Below are 21,691 nucleotides of genomic sequence, written 5' to 3' on the forward strand. Positions count from 1 at the left end.
TTTTTTTTATGTCAGTTTTGCTAAGTCTGGTTAACGGCGATTAAAACCCTATTTATTTTATAATTGCACCATTCGTATGAAATGCCTCCCACCCATGCCCTGAGGCAAACCCTCCACCTGCAGCCTTGCTCAGCGGGGTAGCTGGGCTCCCACATATCCCTCTTAAAACACACACACATTTGTTTCCATTTATCCCCTGACAGATTGTAAACTTTGATAACCGGTCCAACTTCTCATTGGCTCAACCGGGACCCTTTCCCTGCCCACCTTTCTAAATCTCACCCCCCCTCATTGGTCGCTCGGGGCAATCGTCCCAGCACTAAGCCCCGCCCATAAAACTAGCAACAGAAATAAATACCAAACGCCGGGCAGCGCTTCATTACAGTAATCACCAGCCAGACCCAAAGAGAGACAAATACAGCAAGAAGCAGCAAGCATCTTGTAACGGCTGCCTTCGCTACTTCCTATTTTCAGCATTCGAGATACCAGCCTTCGCTGTGTGCGTTTTTGCTTTGAGTTCACGAACTTATTTCGACCCCCCTCCCCACCCCACCAAGTCAACATGAAAGTCGTCGGATCTACCTGCGCCCTGAAGAGCAAGGTAAGCAGCGAGGACATGGCGAGGTGCTTGTCAGAGCAGAGCCTGGCCATCTCCAAATGCAAGCTGCCGCTGCTGGATGAGCACATGAGCGTCTTCCTCGACATGAACGGCTGCTACAGCAAACTGAAAGAGCTGGTGCCCACTCTGCCGCCCAACAAGAAGGCGAGTAAGATGGAGATCCTGCAGCACGTCATCGACTACATCTGGGACCTCCAGGTCGAGCTGGACTCCCCGGGGTTGACACGGGCACAGGGCGCGAACAACTCGCCGCTGACCCGTTCACCGCTGACCACCCTGAATGCCGAATTAGGCATTACCGTTGAGGTAAATAACTCTTAAATCTAGCGTCAAAACTAAATGTAAACTGTCATAACAGCGCGTTCTAGTACAGTACACGATTAACTTCTGTGGTCGTATTTCTAGGTGTATCGCTGTAACCGGTAGGCAAGCAAGCTGCCATGCAATAAGTGCACGCGTGTTTGCACGATTAAACTGACGGTCTTTTGTTCCCTTTACAGAATGGCTGCGCAGATGACAGGATCCTGTGCCGCTGAGTTCTCATCAGTTGGTGACGAGAAGAGTAAACTTCTTAAAGGAAATAAACTGAACATGGTGTTCTCGAGCGACGGATCATCACTTCTTTCACCTTGACCTAATATGGAAGTAGAAAGCGTCCTACATTAGATGCGTGTAAAAGACTGTCAGCGCGAATTGACAAAGGGGGTGTTGCCCCGTGAACACCACACCGCTAAAGAGCACACTTTCCGCCCACCGGCCAGTTAAGCTGGCACCCGGGACCTCGCTTCTGTACCCGTAGCTTGCGGCAGCAGTAGCCGCTCCTTCAGAAACTGGTGTAGTTTCCATGAACAGAGTATCGCAATGACCGTCCAGTGGGTGCTTCATATTGACTTTTACAAGACAGACTTTTTTTTTTTTTTTTTTTTTTTTTTAAGTTTTACATGTAGGAGAGATTATATATTTTGTAAAAAATGTTAACTTCTCAGATTCCTGAGAGCTTTTATGTATTGTATATTACAATGTCTTACGATGTGAACTTTATAGTTTTTTTTACAATGTATCCAAATGGGTGTTTTTATTAAAACAATTATTTTGAAAATTGAGTATTTTTTTTTTGGTGGTTTATTTATTAACATGGGCCGAGTTTGCCACAGTGTGCTTTTGCTGTATTGCATTACACCATTAAAGTTTGCATGGGATCAAGCTAGACAAGTGCAAGCCATACACGATATTTCATTCAAGTACAATACATATTTAGTGACCTTGACTCGAACTCTCGACCTTGCTGCGCACAAAGAAAAAAACGATACCGTAATGCACATGACATATAGTTACTCAAAAATAATTATTTCAACGATATAAAACGCACAATACATAAGACCGAGTGAAAAATTAAGTATCCACACAACTTAAGACTCCCTTAATTTATCCTATAGCAAACACATATTCCACCCGTGCACGGTTAAAATCTTCATACACACATTGAAAATAGTGCACACGTGTGTGTGTGTGTGTGTGTACTGCACGAAACAACACAAGATGAAGATTATCTGTTTTTATTTTGGAAACTTTCTTAATTCTCAACAAAACTCAAAACAAAATAATTGTACTTGAGCTTTTAAATAGGTAGAATTTAGTTTCTTAATAAGTGATGCTAGTTTTTGTATTTGTATTTTGTATATATAATTACAGTTAAAAATGTACAAAAGTGGTCTTATCAAACTTCAAGGCAATCTGTTCTTCACAGTAAAAAAAATCTCTCTCTCTCTCTCTCTCAAGGAGTTCAGTAAAAAAAATCTCTCTCTCTCTCTCTCTCTCTCTCTCTCTCTCTCTCAAGGAGTTCTTGGCTGAGGTCCTCTCTCTCTCTCTCTCTCTCTCTCTCTCTCTCTCTCTCTCTCTCTCTCTCTCTCTCTCTCTCTCTCCTCTCTCTCTCTCTCTCTCCTAGAGAGAGAGAGGGGGACGGGAGAGAGAGCTCTCTCTAGAGAAGGAGAGAGGGCGAGAGAGGAGAGAGAGAGCAGAGCTCTCTCTCTCTCTCTCTCTCTCTCTCTCTCTCTCTCTCTCTCTCTCTCTCTTCCTCTCTCGTCTCTCTCTCTCCTCTCTCTCAGCCCTGGCTCTCGATTAGTGTTTGTTAATGTTTCAATCAGCTGTGTGCTCGGGAATGTGGAGCTATTTAACCTGAACTTCCCCAGGTGTGGAGAGGCGCCGCTCAGTCTGGGTCCGCCTGCCCTTCCCTGCCCTTGGCACAATACTATCACACAAACACAATCACACACTGGTTTTGCTTTAAAACGTTACTGCAGCAGCTGTGTGCATCGCACTGCAGGGGAATTGGAACAACATTGCACCAGGGAGATAAAATAAATCTTACAATCAACTGCAGTTTCTTCAACGAACAGTTAACCATTGCCGGGCCAAAAACGAAGCACTCTCCCAGTGGGAAGAGAGGCTTGTTGCTCTCGTAAGAACTACATGCTTTTTGTATTTTTATTTTCCGCAAAGGTCACCGTTGAACATGTCCACTGTAAAAAAAATAAAAAATAAAAAATAAAAAAGAAACCGAAAGAAACAGAACATTGATCGAATGTAAAACATGAAATTATTGAGATAAAACACCCCTCTCTATGACCTTTATAGCTAGAGTCATAACGTTTTACAACGAAAAGCATCTCGTTTGAACACGCATGATTGACTTGTTTTTTTTTCTTTTCTTTTCAGCTGCGTTCTTAAATATGTCATCACCATTTTATATTCAATTAACACTGTATATTATTCAGTATACATTAGCGAGTTAAACCTCCAAACCAGAAGACCTCTCTTCCAGGAATATCACCCAGTATGTTATACCAACACACAAGCCAACCAAAAAGCAGAAGCGACTGGTGTTATTCCACCATTTAAACCAGTATAAGACCGGGTAACATTTTGGGTTACATTTCAATGCAAACATATTCTAATTATAATATATTGTTTATCATTTAAATGTCTCTACATTGTCGAGTCATTGTCTATATACATTCATTTGATTAGATCTAAATGCGAGCTTTTTATATAGGGTTAGGTTGTGGCGGCCTTTAGTGGTAGACAAGATTACTACACAGTAATCGCGCAGCCAAGAATGTCAACATTACTGTGCTTCAGTCTGTTTAACATTGTTGTTATTGGTACTGTCTTAGCATCACACAAATCTTACTACTTTACTAATAAATAAAAAAATACCAATTTTGTATTATTATTATTATTATTATTATTATTATTATTATTATTATTATTATTATTATTAATGTATTATTGTCAAGTGTTACAAGACAATACAATATTACAATGCAGAATCAATATATAGCTACAGTATAGGCCTAGTTTACAGTTAGTGCAGTTTATACTGCTAAAATACAATGTGAACTATGATGTTATAAGTCAGGATTACAACAATTTATATCTACAATGACATAATATTAGTGCAATAGTGCAAGGTCATTGCATCAGTTTAGGATCCAGTAACGTGATTGGGCAGGCAAGTCCAGTACATAGGAGCGGTACAACAAGAGATCTACAAGTGCTGTCTAAACAGGTGAGTCTTGAGAAGGCGGAAGGCTGTGAGAGGCAGTGCAGTCCTGAGGTTCTCTGTGCTACCTCTTTCCCTGTCATTCTGTATCACCGTGCATCAATAACAAACCAAACACTATTTTAAAGCTTAATGACAGTTTAATTTCTACAAGGGTGCCCTCTTGTGGAAATAATATGATGGTGAAACAGAAGTACGACTACGTCCCAGTAAGGGACAGATAATAGTGCAGCAGGCAAATTAGTAAAGCGCCCTTCGGATATCTGAAAGAAAGACAGACATAAATATCTAACACTCAAGGCCAAGGAGAGCAAGCAGGGAAGCCAGACAGTGTCCTTGCACTTGGGACAAGCTGCCCTTTTAAACGATAAAGAGAAGCATAACAAACTGTGCAATCAAATCTAACAAAGCCGCAGATTATCTGATACAATTTTAGCATTTTTTTGTTCTGTAGTAATGTATAAAAATAAGAATAAGCAGCATTCCAGCTATTATCTTCAATATGAGAACCAATGAAACACAGTTATGGCATTCCAAAGACAAATACAGGTGTTAAGAGCTTTTGAAATAATATTCTCTTGTTGAAAGCATTAGACAAACACATGTCTACTTGACTTAATACCATTATAAGGACCCTGGGATAAGCCATTGTAGGGTTTATTTTCAGAGCACTTTACAGCACTGGGCAATCACCAGGGATTACCACAGAAAAAAGTGCTTAATGCAATACAGGTGGATTCATATTCTCTAAACATGCCCAAAAGTCATCTGTGGTTTATCAACCCTTTAGTTTTATATACATGTTTTATGCATGACTGAAAGTGTAATGAAAGTATGACATAATTTACAATCAATTACTTACCACCGCCTACTGCTTGTGTTTTGCGAATAGAACAAGAATTGTTCTAATATTCAGATTCCATTTTTCACATTACAGAAGTCACTTTGCTAGGTCATGTTTACTGCTGCTCAGAGAAACTTGGAGGATTCGGGAGAGGGCATCTAGTTGCATAATGTTCTCCTATAAGCATGCAGTACGTACATATTTATTTAGTTTACTGTTGTCTATTGATAAAGGGTTACCAGTAAAAAAAAACAGGCGGAAAACATGCCTTCAGCTATGTATTATTACCACAGCTGCCCACATCTCTTAAACCCTCCAATAAATGTGTATAGCAAAATAATCAAAATGAGAGTGTGTGCAGTGCCAAGACTGAGTCAAAATAAAATGAAACAAAGTATTACAGGGTTTCAAATAAATGTGTAATAAAACATGCTTAAAATAAAATTGTTAAATCATTTAAAAATACAAAACACAAAAACAAAAAACAATTAAATATGACAAACAACAGACAATTCAAGTAATGCATGTATATCTGTATAAGAAAAGATTAACAAACAAATTCAGGGCTAGCTGTACTGATAACTTTAAATGGTTTGATATTTTTGTTTTGCTGCTCTACAACACAAGCACTATACAAAAAAGATGTATAACATTTACAAACAGCAGACAAACAAGCAAATAACAGAGCCTGTAAATGTCCTGCCAGGCTCCAGTAACGCCTGTGAACAGATCAGATTTAATTCATTTGAAAGAAAATCAGCACTGTTCACCATACCTGTACAAACAAAATGAAAACTGTGAGCTTAGTGAACATGTGAAGAAATTCACATACATGAGTCTGCCACGGCACACTCTAACATCACAGAATCAAACTGAAAACAAGGGTCCAAATGTTTTTTTTTTTAATATGCACTACTGCATTTATCTGGAACACTTCAGCTCAGGTTATAAAGTTGAAAATGTATCCAACCGCTCTCCAACAGGAGTCTTATTTCTATCCCTGATGAAATTTATATAAAAAAGAAAACCCAGGCATTCTGTTCCAAAAAATAATTAAAAACAGAAAATCACTTGGTGCCGGTAGAACTTGCACTGAAATGAACTACGCAATAGACGTTCATTACCCATGGGTACGCTTTTTAGAACAAGAGCGTTTGCCTCCCTGACTTACAAGTGTGTTTGTATATGGCACGACCAAGACCTATTTGAAGTGTGTTCTATAGCACGGCAGTGTTCAAAACAAATGAGGCATAATAATAGTCCCCCACAGATGCAAATAGACATTGAAAATTGCTGCATCATCTTGTAAGAATACAGCTGAAAGTGGTTATAAACATCTGCATTTTAAGCAGTATTAAATAACAGGGAGGCCATTTTGGATTGTACGGTCTTCTACGTTATATCTTGTTTAGTTGCGTTATTTCTTATTTATTTTTTTGTTGCTGTTGCTGAGGTAGAAATAAGACTCCCACTGCACTGTACAGACCCATATGTGAAATTTACACACTGTGTTTAGTTAAACGAAAGTTTTATTTATAATTCAGAGCTGCATTATCTTCAATGAAGTGTAGTGCACAGGGGGACCACACTGTCCGAGTAGATTCTTAAATCCAGTTTACTTACTACTAGGGAGATCAAGCAGTGGCATTAGGAAATGAAAAACATAAAAGGTGGTTTCATATAATATAAAACAGGTGGACCAGTTACAATCAGACCTATCAGAAGCCTTGGAACAGTCTAACATTATCCAGCTACGCTATGGAGCTACGTGGATAGATCTTAGGTAACTTCTACAAACAAGCAAACAGATCCTCAGCTTCAGATTAGATGTTGGAATGGTATCCAGTTTCCCTCCTGCGTTATTTCACTCCCTGCTTTCTTCAAGAAGCGTGGCTCCCTTCAGCGGCTGCTGTTTGGTGGCGTTCATGTCACGTCCTGCGCCGCTTGGCCCCGCTCGGGCTGGAGGGGTTACTGTTTGCGCTCGACACTTTCTCAGTCACTCTGTTCCGCTTCCGCTTGTCTGCAGCCTCCTTCGCTGCATTCTCACTTGAACCCTTCTCTCTGTCTTTCTCCTTTTCTTTGCTGCTGGCCTTTTCTGCCAGTTTCACAGAGCAGTTGCTCCCTGCAAGGATCAATGTTATAAAATTTAAGTGTGACATACATATGTACTGGTACATCCACTATATCCCAATCGCGGGGGAATATACACTTGAGGTGTACAGCAAAGCACACTGGGAGAGCGTGGACAGTGTTAAGATCAATGCCCAGCATTTATATAAAACACAATAAAAAAAGTTATCCTCAGGGCTTCCTGGGGACCAGAAAAGGAAATTAAGGAAGCATTCCTTTGAATCATGAATATTTACAAGTCATTGTCTTGGTCACAAAGAAGATTAATATTTGCAGTTTAAAATTGCCATGACAAACAATATTCACACCACAGACCAAAAAAGAAATAAATACAAAAATCAGACGAGGACCAAGATGAAGAGGTGTTAATTCTCTCCAAAATAACATTTGAGCTCCCTGTCAATTCCTCAAATACATTCTGAACAACGTAATAATTGTAACATTTCAACCTTCCACAGATTCGGTGTACTGTCATATACTGATAGATATAACTTTGTCACACCTATTCTTTAGATAAAGGGGGGTGGGGGAGCTTGTAAGTAAACTATAAAGAGGTGCAACAAGATCTCCAATTGTGCTTCCAGTTCCTTTACGAGACCACGTTGCACTGCGTTAGCCTAACAATAAGGCGGCTACAATATCTGCCGTCTGAAAACTGGGTGGTACCTGCTCCAAATAAAAGGCCATGTGTTGTAATAGTACGGTTTCTCAAACGAGGTCATACCCTGTTGGTGGAACAGAGTGAATCATATTCTGCCCATACCTCTCAACCTCCTGGCCAGCCAACGTGGGACACAGACCTTAAAAATGAAAGATAAATGGCCAGAATGAGCGTCACTGTTTTCTGATAGCACAATGCGCCAAAGTGCTGTATTACCACAGCCAACATCTAACTGAAAACAAAGAGACACCTTGTGAATGAAGTACCTTCTTCTACTAATGCTGGCTGTTCAATTTCTTCTTTGATCTCCTCTCTTGTTTCTTCTTCAATTCCAACTTTTCCTGCAACAGCAATCACTGCTATTTATTTTTTCTGGGACGTTACAAGCATACGCAAGTAAGCAACAGTTAGCAGGGATAGGAAAAAAAGACCCAGATTGCATTGCAGGTTAACACATTCCAGGTTTTAGGAAAATTAATTCAAGCAGAACCAAACACTTTGGATAGTGCCTTCACCAGTGTAATTCCAGGATTTAATTAACTACGAGCTCAGACAAACCTCATTAAACATTAATATTACTGATTATCCTTTTCATTTCAATACCAAGTCCCAGTTCATTCTTACCTTCTTTTACTTCCTGAATGATATCATCTGGAAGAATAAAACTTTTCTCTGAATTGGGGAAAGGCAAGATTTCCGATTCATGCTAGAGTAAAAGAACATTATGTTAGTGTAAAAATGTACATCCTTAATTTTCACCTAAAACAATAACATTCTGTTGGTTTAGGTCAAGTTACCTTCTCATGCTAGTGTTCAAAATGAGTGCAACATATTTAATAAACTGCATCAGTTTAGATCAGAATGTTTAGGTGCATTTATGTACTATAAAGTAGTGAACTATAATCAGCCATGTAAAGCATAGCAGTCTGCTATTAAAAACAATGTTGTCTAGACTTCAAAGTATACAGTCGACTTAAATATAAAATTGAATTTTAAATATATATATACACAGCACAATCCCAGAACCTTAATGAAATACTTCTACATTTCCAGAAATAACAAAAATATTGGTTTTTTCCACCAGATACAATTGCAATGTGCGTAAATGGATCTCAAAAGAAATGGTCACTGAACATCTGCTTTACCCAACCCACTGCATACGCACCAGCGCCTGCATGTCGTACATTGTCGCCAAGTGATCCCAGATGACTTTAGAGGGCACCTGGCGCCCAATATTCTGGCTGAATTTATCCCGAATACAGATCATGTGGAAATGACGATTTACACCTGTAACGATGAAAGGAATCCGATATGATTTTGCAGTTTTTGCTTCTCTGTAAAGAACACAATACATTTTGAAGTTTGCACATCTCCAGAACTTTTCCGCAAAAAAAAAAAAAAAAAAAAAAAATTAAAATAAAAAATGGAATGGGAAACATCTGAAAATTCAAACCAAAATGGAAACAGCAAATAATTAAAATAATTAATAAATTTAGTGTAATGCCTCCATTTTAAATAATTAATACAAAATAATCGTAAGTTTTTGTGTGCGTTTATATTTAAAAAAAGAAAAGTGCCTTTTATTCAGGCCACGGCTACAAAACACAACAATGTACCGCACGTTAACGACGAATCGATGTTTTGCTCCAACCTAAGCCAGGCAAGCATTACTCCTTAGGATGAACTTTCTACTCCAGCCCGATGATTCAAAGGCCTTTCCAGCTGGGAATACCTACTCGCACTTCTATATTTGTAACCTCACCTACGGGTTTGTGGCCAAGCATGGCATGAAACAGGCACACCTCAACCTCCTGACTCCAAATCACCGATTCTTCAATTGGACTGGACCCGGAATCCGCTTGTTTTTCATCGGCAGGTATAGCTTCTGCTTCCCCCATTTTCTGTGTCTAAATAAAGCACACCGCAAAGACCAAGCTTCTGTTTACCAAAGTTCTTGCAGCAGCGCCCCCTTACGACCTAAAGAGTATCTGCCGGTCAAGTAACGATCACATCATCAACTTATTATTATTATTATTATTATTATTATTATTATTATTGCAGACTATAGCATAGTATATTATAGCAAATCACATAGTTGTGTTTATGTAGTTAAATGAAGCAATATTTGTGCTGAAGTGAAAAGAGGATTCTTTTGTTTTCAAATCTAACGTCAAACAGTGGCTAAGTAATGGAGTTTTTTTATTTTCGTATTATGTTTTGTATTTTCTGAATAATATTAATGTCCACGTTTCCTCTTTAGGTAGGTAATGTGTAAGATGTTGCTTTCTGACTCTGCTTCCTAACAAGGTTTTCACAGGCGTGTTCTGCTTTACGTTTTCATTGTAAGAGATTGTTCATCTAAATGAAGCTTTCTAGCATTAGCTCAAGATGAACGACTTTAAGGTCACATTAGTTCAAGGGTTTTTCGCTCTGTTCAACCAGTGAAGCACTGCTGTTGAACCTTGAGCTATACTTGAGATTTTTATCTGTTAGTCAGATGTGCAGAAATGTTGCCATATTTTTAATCTTGCCCTCCATCAATTTGGAGGGTTATCAACTAGCTGGGTACATACGGATTACCCCTTCTAAACTGATTTTTCTCATTGCTTCTGAAGGCAGTGCACACAGCTGGTATAGATGTGCAATATGGGTGCGTGTGTGTGTATGTGTGTGTGTGTGTGTATCTACCTATCTATCTATCTATCTATCTATCTATCTATCTATATCTATCTATCTATATATATATATATATATATATATATATATATATATATATATATATATATATATATACACACACACACTAAGTTTTACATAGGTCGTTTGAAAAGGACAGCGTTGTTTTTATTTCTGCACACCTACAGACTGTCTTTAGAACTCTTTATCCAACTCACATTCTGTCTCCCTTCACTATCCAAGAGCACAGGCAGTGTAGAAATAAAACATTGCCTAGGGCCATTACAGCTTCATTATTTCTTTGCCGACCCGGACACCGCTCAAGTGCTTTAGATCTTCTTGAATTACTATTCAATGAATAAAATATGTAACTGAAATGTTTATAGACCCAAAAAAAAGCTGAACGTGGAAAAAAAAAATGCCTTCAATAAGGCTGGGAGAATAAAGGTAATAAAAACGTCAGAAAATTGATTTTAAAAGCATACTGTCATCCAAAAGTAAGGACAATTTTGTGTCATCATAAGTTTTAAATGTAGCCCTTAAGTCAGTTTAAAAAGCTGCATAAACTGAGTTACGTAACTCAAAGATATGGTACCAAGATTTGCAATAGTTTAATATCATTTCTTGTTGGCATATGTGATGAACAGCCCCCCACCCACACCTTCCCGACTGTGCTCTTTCCCACAGGAGTACACCGTGAGCGGAGTTCCAGGTATCCAGGTTGACACCAGGAGTTAATCGGAATTCCTGGCTTGGAGTTGCACGTGTTAGAAACTCTGTTTTTACTCCACATTGAAGCCTCTCATTTTTTTTGTACTTTCTTTTTGTAACCAAATATTAAAAACATCCTCAAATCAGGTCATTCGAGCTAAAGCCTAGCCACTAGAACTTTCTATGAATCTTACACACGATTCTGAGGAGGCTGAAAATCCACCCTCCTAAAATGGGCCTGGACTGCACAGGAATATGGAGCAGCCCGCACAATTTAATGAATACATGCTTATATGGTATTCATGTGGTAACATGTGGTGAGTTGTTTCCCCTCAATTGCTATGTATCTTAGTTATTGTACATTATTAAACAGACAGACAGACAGACAGAAAGGGTTGCCTGGGTTTTGTGCCAGCATTTCTGCCCTGCCCCTTTTTGGGTACGTTCACCAGGCTCTGTGAATTGCTATGCTGAAACACTCTTGTCCACCATCCTGCAATCAGCTCCCTCCTGCAGCAGCTGTCTCATTGCAGTCTATCCCTTTCCTCCTCTACTACCGCATTGCTGTATTACAGGGGGTACCCACATTGCGCAGGCTAGACCAATGCTTCAACCCCCTCCCAGGGACATAAAACTGCCAGAACTGGAGCTAATAGTCCCTGCTGTCTGAGATCGCAGCTACAGGTAAGAACAATATGCATATACTGTACCATAACAACTTCTACAGCATTGTGGATCTTACTCTTTTTCGTATTTTATTCAGATTTAGCCATGAAGCACCTAGACGCTTCTCTCATGCTCCTGGGTACCTGCTTGGGTTCAAGGCTAGCTAAGAGACATGTTGTCAGGATGTTCAAAATACTTTAGCACCTTCAAAGGCAAAAGGTAGACGCCAAATGCTAATGAATGTGAAACATTAACCGGAATTGTCTTTCAGTATTCTCAACTGGCAGGATAATGTTGTTCATATTTATATATATGAGTATATAGATCTGATAGTCGCAGCATTAAGATATGATGCTTATGTTTTCTGTTTTCCTGCAGCTAAGGGGCACACAAAAAGGAACGCAGTTTGAAACGTAATAATATTTGACAAAAAATATTCATTAAAACATTTTTTAAAATAAAAAAAAAATCAGACTTGAATAACAGGGCATCTATTGCTGCTATTAAATATTTTAAACATATACTGATGTAGTGGTAGCCAGTACATATCGATATATAACTTATATTAAAATGTTCACCTCAATATTATATGATGTGGATAACCGTACCAATACAAAAATGTGTTTGTGACTGAGTTGCATGTCTAAATGTGCCCTTTGGATATGTTTCTGCATTTATTTAAGATAAGTTTGACCTCCTGAAACAAAAAAAAACATAATACGAGAACAGGATTATGAGCATCCTAGATTTCTTCTTATGAAATGATGACATGATAATTACTGCCTCCAGATATAAATAGAAACTCTAGTGGTGTAGGTATAGCTCAGCGACAGGGGGACAGACAATAACAATATGAAGAAATGATCTATCTATCTATCTATCTATCTATCTATCTATCTATCTATCTATCTATCTATCTATCTATCTGTGTGACTTCTAGAATGTTTTTTTCAGAACCAAGGACTTAACAGCAAAGCAGGAAAGATGAAAACGGTTCTTTTGTTTTTGCAGTACCCTACTGTTCTATTTGTTATGAAGGCCACATACTACAGCCTTAGAAATATTTACATGTAAAATAAATGCTAGTAATAGACATAGAGATATGAATTAACATTGATCTGGAAAGGGACGAGTTAAATTGTGCCTGCTGGCTTCTGTGGCTTCTTAGGTTGCAGCTGGATTTAGAAATAGATAGCATTGTTATATCTGTACCCTCTCTTACTGTCTCTCTGGAGAAAAAAAAAACATTGAACAGTTCTTTCAGAATAGCAGCACAAAGCAACTTAATGCTGTGGGGTTAGGAATAGCTCCATTAGAGTCAAAGGCAAACAATAACACGTTGAAAGGGGTGGAGGAGGGGTTATTTACATTCAAAATGATTTGATCTGTTCCTGCTCTGATATTCATCTGTTGACAAACACATGTGAATAATTGTCTGTAACATACGTTTAACAATTTTTAACAAAAATTATTTATTTAAAGAATGTGAAATAGTGATACTTGGAGGAGGTACTTGATGTAGATTCACCACTTGCTGCTTCATGCCTGGATTGATACTGTGCATAGTCGTGTATGAGCATGCTTTTTTAAATGCTCTTTTTAGTGTCTGTGTTTTGGGAGGCAGGATGGTTAGGTGGGTCAGTATATATGTGTGTGTGTGTGTGTGTGTGTGTGTGTGTGTGTGTGTGTGTGTGTGTGTGTGTGTGTTTTCGTTCTCATTTGTCCACAGTCTTGCCTCTATATCATATAGTACTGCCCCCTGCCTCAAACGACCAGCGCTGCAGAATGGGTAAAGAGAAGACCCACATTAACATCGTGGTCATCGGCCATGTGGACTCCGGAAAGTCCACCACCACTGGCCACCTCATCTACAAGTGCGGAGGAATTGACAAGAGAGCCATTGAGAAGTTTGAGAAGGAGGCTGCTGAGGTGAGTATGGTGGTAGTTCCTGGGGATGGTAGCCCTCTCTTAGCAGACACATACCAATAATTACTTCAAAACACTCAATCCAAAATCAAAGGCAAAGCTATAATTACAGATGAGTTCAATACCGTACAAGGCTAGCTTCGGCAGGCTTTTTTTATCCAGAACGACATTTCTATGATATTTTCAGAAAGGAAAAAGAAAACAAAAAAAACACGACTAACAAAGTTGCTAAAACAGAAATAAAGTAGTCAGATATTGAATTTATAAGCCTGTGTGTAGTCTTGAGTTTATTATTATTATTATTATTATTATTATTATTTTTTTTATTTATTTTTTTTTTATTATTATTACCACCTTTAGGATTATAAAAGCACGGACTGGACTTGACTGGACTGGACTGTAGTTAACAATTTTCTGAAAATGCTATCGTCCTTTTGGTTCCTCTCCCTCGATGGATTACCTCTTTTCTAATGGACTGAAGTAAAATGATCATCATTTCTGAGTCCCTTTAATGGGAACATGACCCTAGCCTCCCAGTTAATCTCCAGCTACCTTTGGAAGAGACCTTACCAGGAGATGGGGAAAGTTTCCATTATTAGCATCCTAATTTAGTAACCAAACTCCATTTTGTGACCCAGTGCTGCAGGCCCACTTAACTTGATAGCATCACAAGCAAAATGGAGTACTGCGCTGCTATTGGGAAAGTGATCCAAGCACTAACGGATTTAATCAAATCATCTGTCTTACTGCAGGGTAGCGTGGGAGCTTTATTTCTTTAAACTGTTTAAAGATAGCTTGAGGTACTTTGTTCTCATTGTCTTTGCTGTAATTCGATAATAACATGTTTACAATTCAGTGTGGCCACATCAAGGGACTATTTTAATGATTTGAACAGGAGCAGATCTTAATACCGTCACCTTAAAATTTACAAACCTGATTTTTCTCCAATCTCAATTTACTGTAATTTAATAGCATGTAGTAATGATAATAAGGATAAATAAAGGTGGAATTTAATGATGTAACAGGCAGTTCAGTCCTCTAATTCCTGATGTGTGGCATGGTAAAAGTGAAAAAAACATTTACACAATGATAATGGATTTATTTAATTGATAGATTGTGTAACCGGGGTCTTCAGATCAAAATGAATGGCACGGTTCATCAAATATAAACAGACCTGGGCTACATATAAACAAATGCAACTTGTGGCTATTCTGAGGAGCAGGAGATACAGCACAGCATTCGGCAGCAATTAATTTTGTAACATCTAATTCCCATGGGTGTTCTGCCTGCATTTCACAAACAGACGAGAGTGTAAGGGTACATGTGCCTGTCTTTCAGATGGGCAAGGGCTCCTTCAAGTATGCCTGGGTTCTGGACAAGCTAAAGGCTGAGCGTGAGCGTGGCATCACCATCGATATCTCCCTCTGGAAGTTTGAGACCTGCAAATACTACATCACTATCATTGACGCTCCGGGGCACCGAGACTTCATCAAGAACATGATCACAGGGACCTCACAGGTATAGAGCCTCATGCAGAGGCGAGGATCCAGGTGGGATATGGGATACATAATGGGGTAGACACCTTATTCTGAAAATAGAAACTCATAAGGCACACATTTGCACTAACATCTGCAGTTCTATCAGCTTCCATTTGGTTTTATGGCAACTACAGACAAAGTAAAATCCTATGTAAAAATATATTTTGTGCCCTGTTTCAAGCTGATGCCATTATGGATGTTGGGCTGTGATTTCAAATTCATACTACATGCGTGGATTTGGACAGTATAATGACACGGCACTTATGGGCAGAAATATTAGTCTTCCTGTGCAGCAAATGCAGCTGTGGCTAGTGATGATGACAGACTTTATAATAATTAGTTTCACTGCAGTGTCTAGTGTTTGAATCTCTTCCTCTCTCTCTCTGTGCAGGCTGACTGCGCGGTGCTGATCGTGGCTGCCGGAGTCGGTGAGTTTGAAGCCGGGATCTCCAAGAACGGCCAGACTCGAGAACACGCGCTGCTGGCTTACACCTTGGGAGTCAAGCAGCTCATCGTAGGGGTCAACAAGATGGACTCCACCGAGCCGCCCTACAGTGAGAAACGCTACGATGAAATTGTCAAGGAGGTCAGCGCCTACATCAAGAAGATCGGCTACAACCCGGCCACTGTCCCCTTCGTCCCCATCTCAGGCTGGCATGGGGACAACATGCTGGAGCCCTCCCCCAATGTGAGTCCCTACCGGCCGCAGGTTATCTTTCTGTTTGGCAAGTGCAGGACCCACAATATCATGGCTCATGGTTTATTTTTGCATCTCAAAGAAGGTTTTCTTGATTGGTTTCTTAACTTGGCAGGCAATTATATAATTACATTTTGTAAACCTTTTGCAGAGGCAGCTGCTTGATATTCCTTGGAGATCCCCCATTCCAATACTAACCAGGCCCAGCCTTACTTAGAGTTTGATGAGACCAGGCATTTGATTTTCAATTGCAGTATTCTCGTTGTATCTCCTGCTGCTTGCTGGCAAGAGACACACGGTTTATTAGCTGTAATTGGCAATCTGCACAGAAGAGGCCTTGAGATCAACAAGGACCAAAATGCCTTTCAAACCAGTGTGCCCATTGCTGACGCAGTTTGGTATCAGAGTAGTAATAAACTCATGTGTAGTTTAATAGGCGTCGAAGACATTTCCATTACTCCCTTATTATTAAATCAACAGATTTGTTTAAATACTGCACATAAACATTACGTTCGACTGCTGGCATCATTTTTATTATCATTTTCATTGAAAATGAAGTGAACAACAGCATTTAAATTGCACTGGTAATGTTCTAGAATGTCACTGGGCCTCCTCTCATTGGCAGAAGTGAGATGGATCAGGGGTGCTAGCCAATTAAAAGCTCAGCTGATGGCCAAGTAGGAGTCAGACAACTGACTGATGATTAATCACTTCACCTTAATTGGAAGACAAATGATGAGCTAGTACAGTAGCATAGCCAGGATTTCGTTTGGGGGATGGATGGAGATCTTTTTAATGATGGTTAATAAAGGTGTGGAATTGCCTGGATTACATTTTGGGGTGGGGGAGGGGGGGTGCTGGTGATGGATCGCCACTGTAGTAAAATATATATTTTTTTTTAACAGTGCTACTCTTTTATTGATTTTTTTAAATACAAAATGTTTGACAGGTTGGCCCTCAATATTGACCACCCAAAAGCCCATATGTAATTCTAATTGAATTTCATATGAGAGCAGAGATGTGAAGATATTCCTTTAACTGCTTGCTGTGAGAGAGAGCTGGAGCAGTGACAGCTCACTGCAGCTAAAGGCTGGCAGCAACAGATGACACAAATACCAGAGGCAAGAACCAGCCTCCTAATGTACCCTGAAGTCAATTCTGTTATCTAAAAAATAGTGGACCTTTTTTCATCCAGTGCACAGCATGTTAATGCTGGAAGTCTAGAGAATCATAGAAGAGTGCTAATGCAGGTTTTCCGGAAAAATGGCTCAAACGCTAAACATTTTGCATCTCACAGAAGGGTAGCATTTGCTAGCAGTGACGAAGGGGAGAATGTGACGAGGTTGGATGGAAGCCATTGTGGATAAACTCCACTGTGTTGTTTCACAGACTGTGTGTAATGCATGAACTGTATTGCAGCAAAATGAAATATTATTGTCAGTAGCAATAGCTTATTTCTATATAGTGACAGCAATAATTCCAAGCAGGGCAAATGCCTTTTATTGATTTGCTACGGAATATGTGGGAAGGTAATTCGTGTGAATTGCTTGTGCTGCTGGTCACTGGGTAGAACGTGTTAGTGCTAGAGGCCCTACAAACCACATAATATTTCTCTGCAGGAGCACAGTGGGTTATTGTGTAAGGTGCAGGAGCACAGTGGGTTCTTGTGTAAGGTTCAGGAGCACAGTGGGTTCTTGTATAAGGTTCAGGAGCACAGTGGGTTCTTGTGTAAGGTTCAGGAGCACAGTGGGTTCTTGTGTAAGGTTCAGGAGCACAGTGGGTTCTTGTGTAAGGTTCAGGAGCACAGTGGGTTCTTGTGTAAGGTTCAGGAGCACAGTGGGTTCTTGTGTAAGGTTCAGGAGCACAGTGGGTTCTTGTGTAAGTTCAGGAGCACAGTTGTGTAAGGTTCAGGAGCACAGTGGGTTCACACAGTGTGGGTTCTTGTGTAAGGTTCAGGAGCACAGTGGGTTCTTGTGTAAGGTTCAGGAGCACAGTGGGTTCTTGTGTAAGGTTCAGGAGCACAGTGGGTTCTTGTGTAAGGTTCAGGAGCACAGTGGGTTCTTGTGTAAGGTTCAGGAGCACAGTGGGTTCTGGGTTGTGTAAGGTTCAGGAGCACAGTGGGTTCTTGTGTAAGGTTCAGGAGCACAGTGGGTTCTTGTGTAAGGTTCAGGAGCACAGTGGGTTCTTGTGTAAGGTTCAGGAGCACAGTGGGTTCTTGTGTAAGGTTCAGGAGCACAGTGGGTTCTTGTGTAAGGTTCACAGTGGGTTCTTGTGTAAGGTTCAGGAGCACAGTGGGTTCTTGTGTAAGGTACAGGAGCACAGTGGGTTCTTGTGTAAGGTTCAGGAGCACAGTGGGTTCTTGTGTAAGGTTCAGGAGCACAGTGGGTTCTTGTGTAAGGTTCAGGAGCACAGTGGGCTCTTGTATAAGGTGGATCATTCAGAACTGAAAACTGATCATTTAATATGTTAAATAAATGCAATGTTTCAGAAAGTCAGATCAGAATATGAATTCATTAAGAATACAATTACTTGGTTTAGTATAGAATAAAGTATTTAGACTTAATAATGTAATAATAATGACTACTATGACTACTTCTACTACAAATAAATACTGTAATAAGCAATGTGGCCAGACTTTCACATTCTTCAAAATAAATGTCTACCCACTAGGTGTCACTGTTGCATAACAAATGACCCCACAAACACAAACAAAATAGAATCAAAGGTAAACAGTAACACCCTGAAGAATAACTTGTTTTATCAACAAAATCAAAATTTGTATTCTGTGGAATTGGCTACATCATGTAGAACGGGCTACTTTACGTTCACATGAATGGATCCATCTTACAAGACAGTAATTTTATTTAAAGGCTGTGTCTGAGTGAGTTGGAGAGGCTGACAGAGCTGCCCTGTGTTGTAGATGCCCTGGTTCAAAGGCTGGAAGCTGGAGAGGAAAGATCACAGAGACAGCGGGGTGACTCTCCTGGAGGCCCTCGATACTATCCAGCCCCCCTCCCGGCCCACCAACAAGCCCCTGCGCCTGCCCCTTCAGGACGTCTACAAGATTGGAGGTGGGCAACAAAGAGCAGTGTAAAGGATTTCACAACAGAGGGATGGGCTACTCGGTAAAGAAACAGGCAAAAACACATTCAGCATTCAAATAAGCCCTGGGAAGGAATTGCTTACAGAAGGCCTTTTTGTCAGTGGTTCCGTTTCCATGATTCTGTGGTTCTGATTCCATGTGAAACTGAGTTTTTAACTTTGTTGACCCCATGTACCTTCTGTATGGTATAGTATACAGTACATGGAATGACAGACAAATAGCCAAACAGCAAGGGTTTCTCCAAGCAAACCCAAAGCTAGACAGCTCCACATTTTAAAAAATATTATAAACCTCTATATTGGTGCAACTCAGAACCACTGCAAACATGGTTTTATATTTTAAGGCGAAGACTTGGGTAGACTTTATTTCCTTTGTTTTACTTTAACGCAGTTTGGTACCCTTAAAGATTCATAAATCCAGACTGATTTCATTTTGAGTGACCTTCGTATATTTTGCCTGGCAGGCATCGGCACAGTCCCAGTGGGCAGAGTGGAGACAGGAGTCTTGCGGCCGGGCATGGTGGTGACCTTTGCCCCTGTTAACATCACCACGGAGGTGAAGTCAGTGGAGATGCACCACGAGGCCCTGAACGAGGCGTTCCCCGGGGACAACGTGGGCTTCAACGTGAAGAACGTGTCTGTCAAGGATATCCGCAGAGGAAACGTGTGTGGAGACAGCAAATCCGACTCGCCCCAGGAGGCAGCCCAGTTTACAGCACAGGTCAGCACCACCTGCTGGACAAACTCTGTAACTGCAGTGATTGGTGGGTTAGATTGGGATAAATAGTATGTGTTACCTGCGTCCTTCTTCCTTGGATTATACAAGTGCAGGAGCAAAAAATCGAGAATAATGATTTCATATATAGTTTGCATTATTAAAGACCACTGGTATAGTCTATGGTGACCTCTCTGATTAAGAGAAGCACAGTGCTATCGTTAATATATTTATTATTTATTTATTTATGAGGTTCTTATATATACTATATATCCAGGTCCACATAGGACTTGGTGGGACCACAGATCAGTGCAGGCTACTCTCCGGTCATCGACTGCCACACCGCTCACATCGCCTGCAAGTTCGCTGAGCTGAAGGAGAAGATTGACCGCCGCTCAGGAAAGAAGCTGGAGGACAATCCCAAGTTCCTGAAGTCCGGCGACGCGGCCATCGTGGAAATGGTGCCCGGCAAGCCCATGTGTGTGGAGAGCTTCTCCCAGTACCCACCCTTAGGTGAGTGACCCCACAGAGGCAGGATTTTGAGCCCTTAATTATTAAACTGCGTGTTTACTTGAGGGATTAAGGACAGTTTACCTTAATCAGAGACAAAGTGAAAGTACTCTGTAAACCAATGATATTTTAAAGTACACAATGATTGGGTGAGTACTAAAACCAAACTGACTTGTAAGACTGTTCTTTTTTTTTTTTTTAAAATGACCATTTATTTATTTTGCTATTGTGTGTATTAGAAATTGCATCTAAAAAACAAGACCAATGCATTCGAAATTTATGACATTCTACTATTAGGAGGAATAGATCTTAGATAGAATTTAGAGCTTTTAACCTAACCTCATCTTAACGACGGGACAGGACATTTATTACACAGCATGACCCATTACATTTAATCCACGTATCTAAGAAAATGCGAGATGTGCTGGCTTCAGTTGTGAATTGTTGTTATGCTTGAAGTAACTGCTCCCACACTAAGGTGATACTATCCAGCGAGAGGGATAGTAAATGTATGAGGAAATCAGTCGTGTTGTGTTCCCGTTGGCAGGGCGCTTCGCAGTGAGGGACATGAGGCAGACAGTGGCGGTGGGGGTCATTAAGAGTGTGGAGAAGAAGATTGGCGGCGCTGGCAAGGTCACCAAGTCCGCTCAGAAGGCCCAGAAAGTCGGCAAATGAATCGAGCTCTACCAGAACAACGCGGCCAGACCATCGCGCCCGCGAGACCCCCAGTACCATCCCCCCAAAGGGCATGCCCACACATCCTCATGTAAAACACTCTTCGTCAATGACTGGATGCTGACCATTAAAGTCCAATGGAAATTCTTTAAAAGGAAAAGCATGTTCCAGCATTTGTGAGGGCTCGTGTTCATTTTACCAATAAAGTGGTAGAAACACTTGCGTGTGAGTGCTGTTATTTCAGGTTATTTTGGGTAAAAAAGCAGGTGAAAATATGAACTGAAATGAATTTTTCCATGCACACTAGGGGCAGACACATTTCTTAAATTTGAATAAATGTTGTGTTACGAACTAATTTAGGATGCAAGAACATCCTTCTGCCATTTGAAATGACGTCTGTGTATTGACTTGCATTTCCTTTCATCTCGTTATTAAACAACAACTAACAAAAAGCTGTTCTAAATCCTCCACTTGATTACCAAGCCCTAGTTGAGGGACTGTAATAACCGAGACACAACGAGAAAATGTTTTGTTTTGGTTCCCATATGGAAGGAGCATACAGAGGCTCCAAAGCGTATTGAGTCACACCAGTTGGTTTGTGGTGCTTGATGTGGGACATGTGCTGAACTTTAACCACACTAGACCGATTGCTTAAGAAA

At 40.2% G+C, this 21,691-nt stretch overlaps 3 protein-coding genes across 8 annotated transcripts; 2 read left to right on the top strand and 1 right to left on the bottom strand.

Moving 5' to 3' along the window:
- The first annotated feature begins 373 nt into the window (after nt 1-373).
- On the top strand, nt 374-1,560 carry LOC121297669 (DNA-binding protein inhibitor ID-1-like). Its single transcript, XM_041224102.1, has 2 exons — nt 374-925; nt 1,120-1,560. Exons 1-2 carry the CDS (start codon nt 563-565, stop codon nt 1,153-1,155), a joined length of 399 nt encoding a protein of 132 aa, XP_041080036.1. The 5' UTR covers nt 374-562; the 3' UTR covers nt 1,156-1,560.
- A 4,108-nt stretch (nt 1,561-5,668) lies between these two features.
- LOC121298054 (MRG/MORF4L-binding protein-like) lies at nt 5,669-9,792 on the bottom strand. 6 transcript variants are annotated; one of them, XM_041224811.1, is made up of 6 exons: nt 9,579-9,791; nt 8,982-9,103; nt 8,441-8,522; nt 8,083-8,157; nt 7,880-7,955; nt 6,980-7,147 (listed from the first exon to the last, which is right to left on the bottom strand). In XM_041224811.1, exons 1-6 carry the CDS (start codon nt 9,712-9,714, stop codon nt 7,069-7,071), a joined length of 570 nt encoding a protein of 189 aa, XP_041080745.1. In that variant the 5' UTR covers nt 9,715-9,791; the 3' UTR covers nt 6,980-7,068. The 6 variants fall into 6 exon arrangements, with proteins under 6 accessions (XP_041080743.1, XP_041080746.1, XP_041080745.1 ...); XM_041224813.1 differs by having other exon boundaries at nt 7,919-7,955; nt 9,579-9,789; XM_041224815.1 differs by having other exon boundaries at nt 7,104-7,147; nt 7,822-7,955; nt 9,579-9,792.
- Nucleotides 9,793-11,630: 1,838 nt separating this feature from the next.
- LOC121298055 (elongation factor 1-alpha 2-like) lies at nt 11,631-21,339 on the top strand. The gene is made up of 8 exons (XM_041224816.1): nt 11,631-11,887; nt 13,620-13,798; nt 15,134-15,313; nt 15,725-16,021; nt 18,951-19,101; nt 19,597-19,880; nt 20,153-20,360; nt 20,905-21,339. Exons 2-8 carry the CDS (start codon nt 13,655-13,657, stop codon nt 21,030-21,032), a joined length of 1,392 nt encoding a protein of 463 aa, XP_041080750.1. The 5' UTR covers nt 11,631-11,887; nt 13,620-13,654; the 3' UTR covers nt 21,033-21,339.
- The last annotated feature ends 352 nt before the right edge of the window (nt 21,340-21,691 follow it).

This window comes from Polyodon spathula, chromosome 23, assembly GCF_017654505.1.
Source record: "Polyodon spathula isolate WHYD16114869_AA chromosome 23, ASM1765450v1, whole genome shotgun sequence".
Classification (NCBI taxonomy): Eukaryota; Metazoa; Chordata; class Actinopteri; order Acipenseriformes; family Polyodontidae; genus Polyodon; species Polyodon spathula.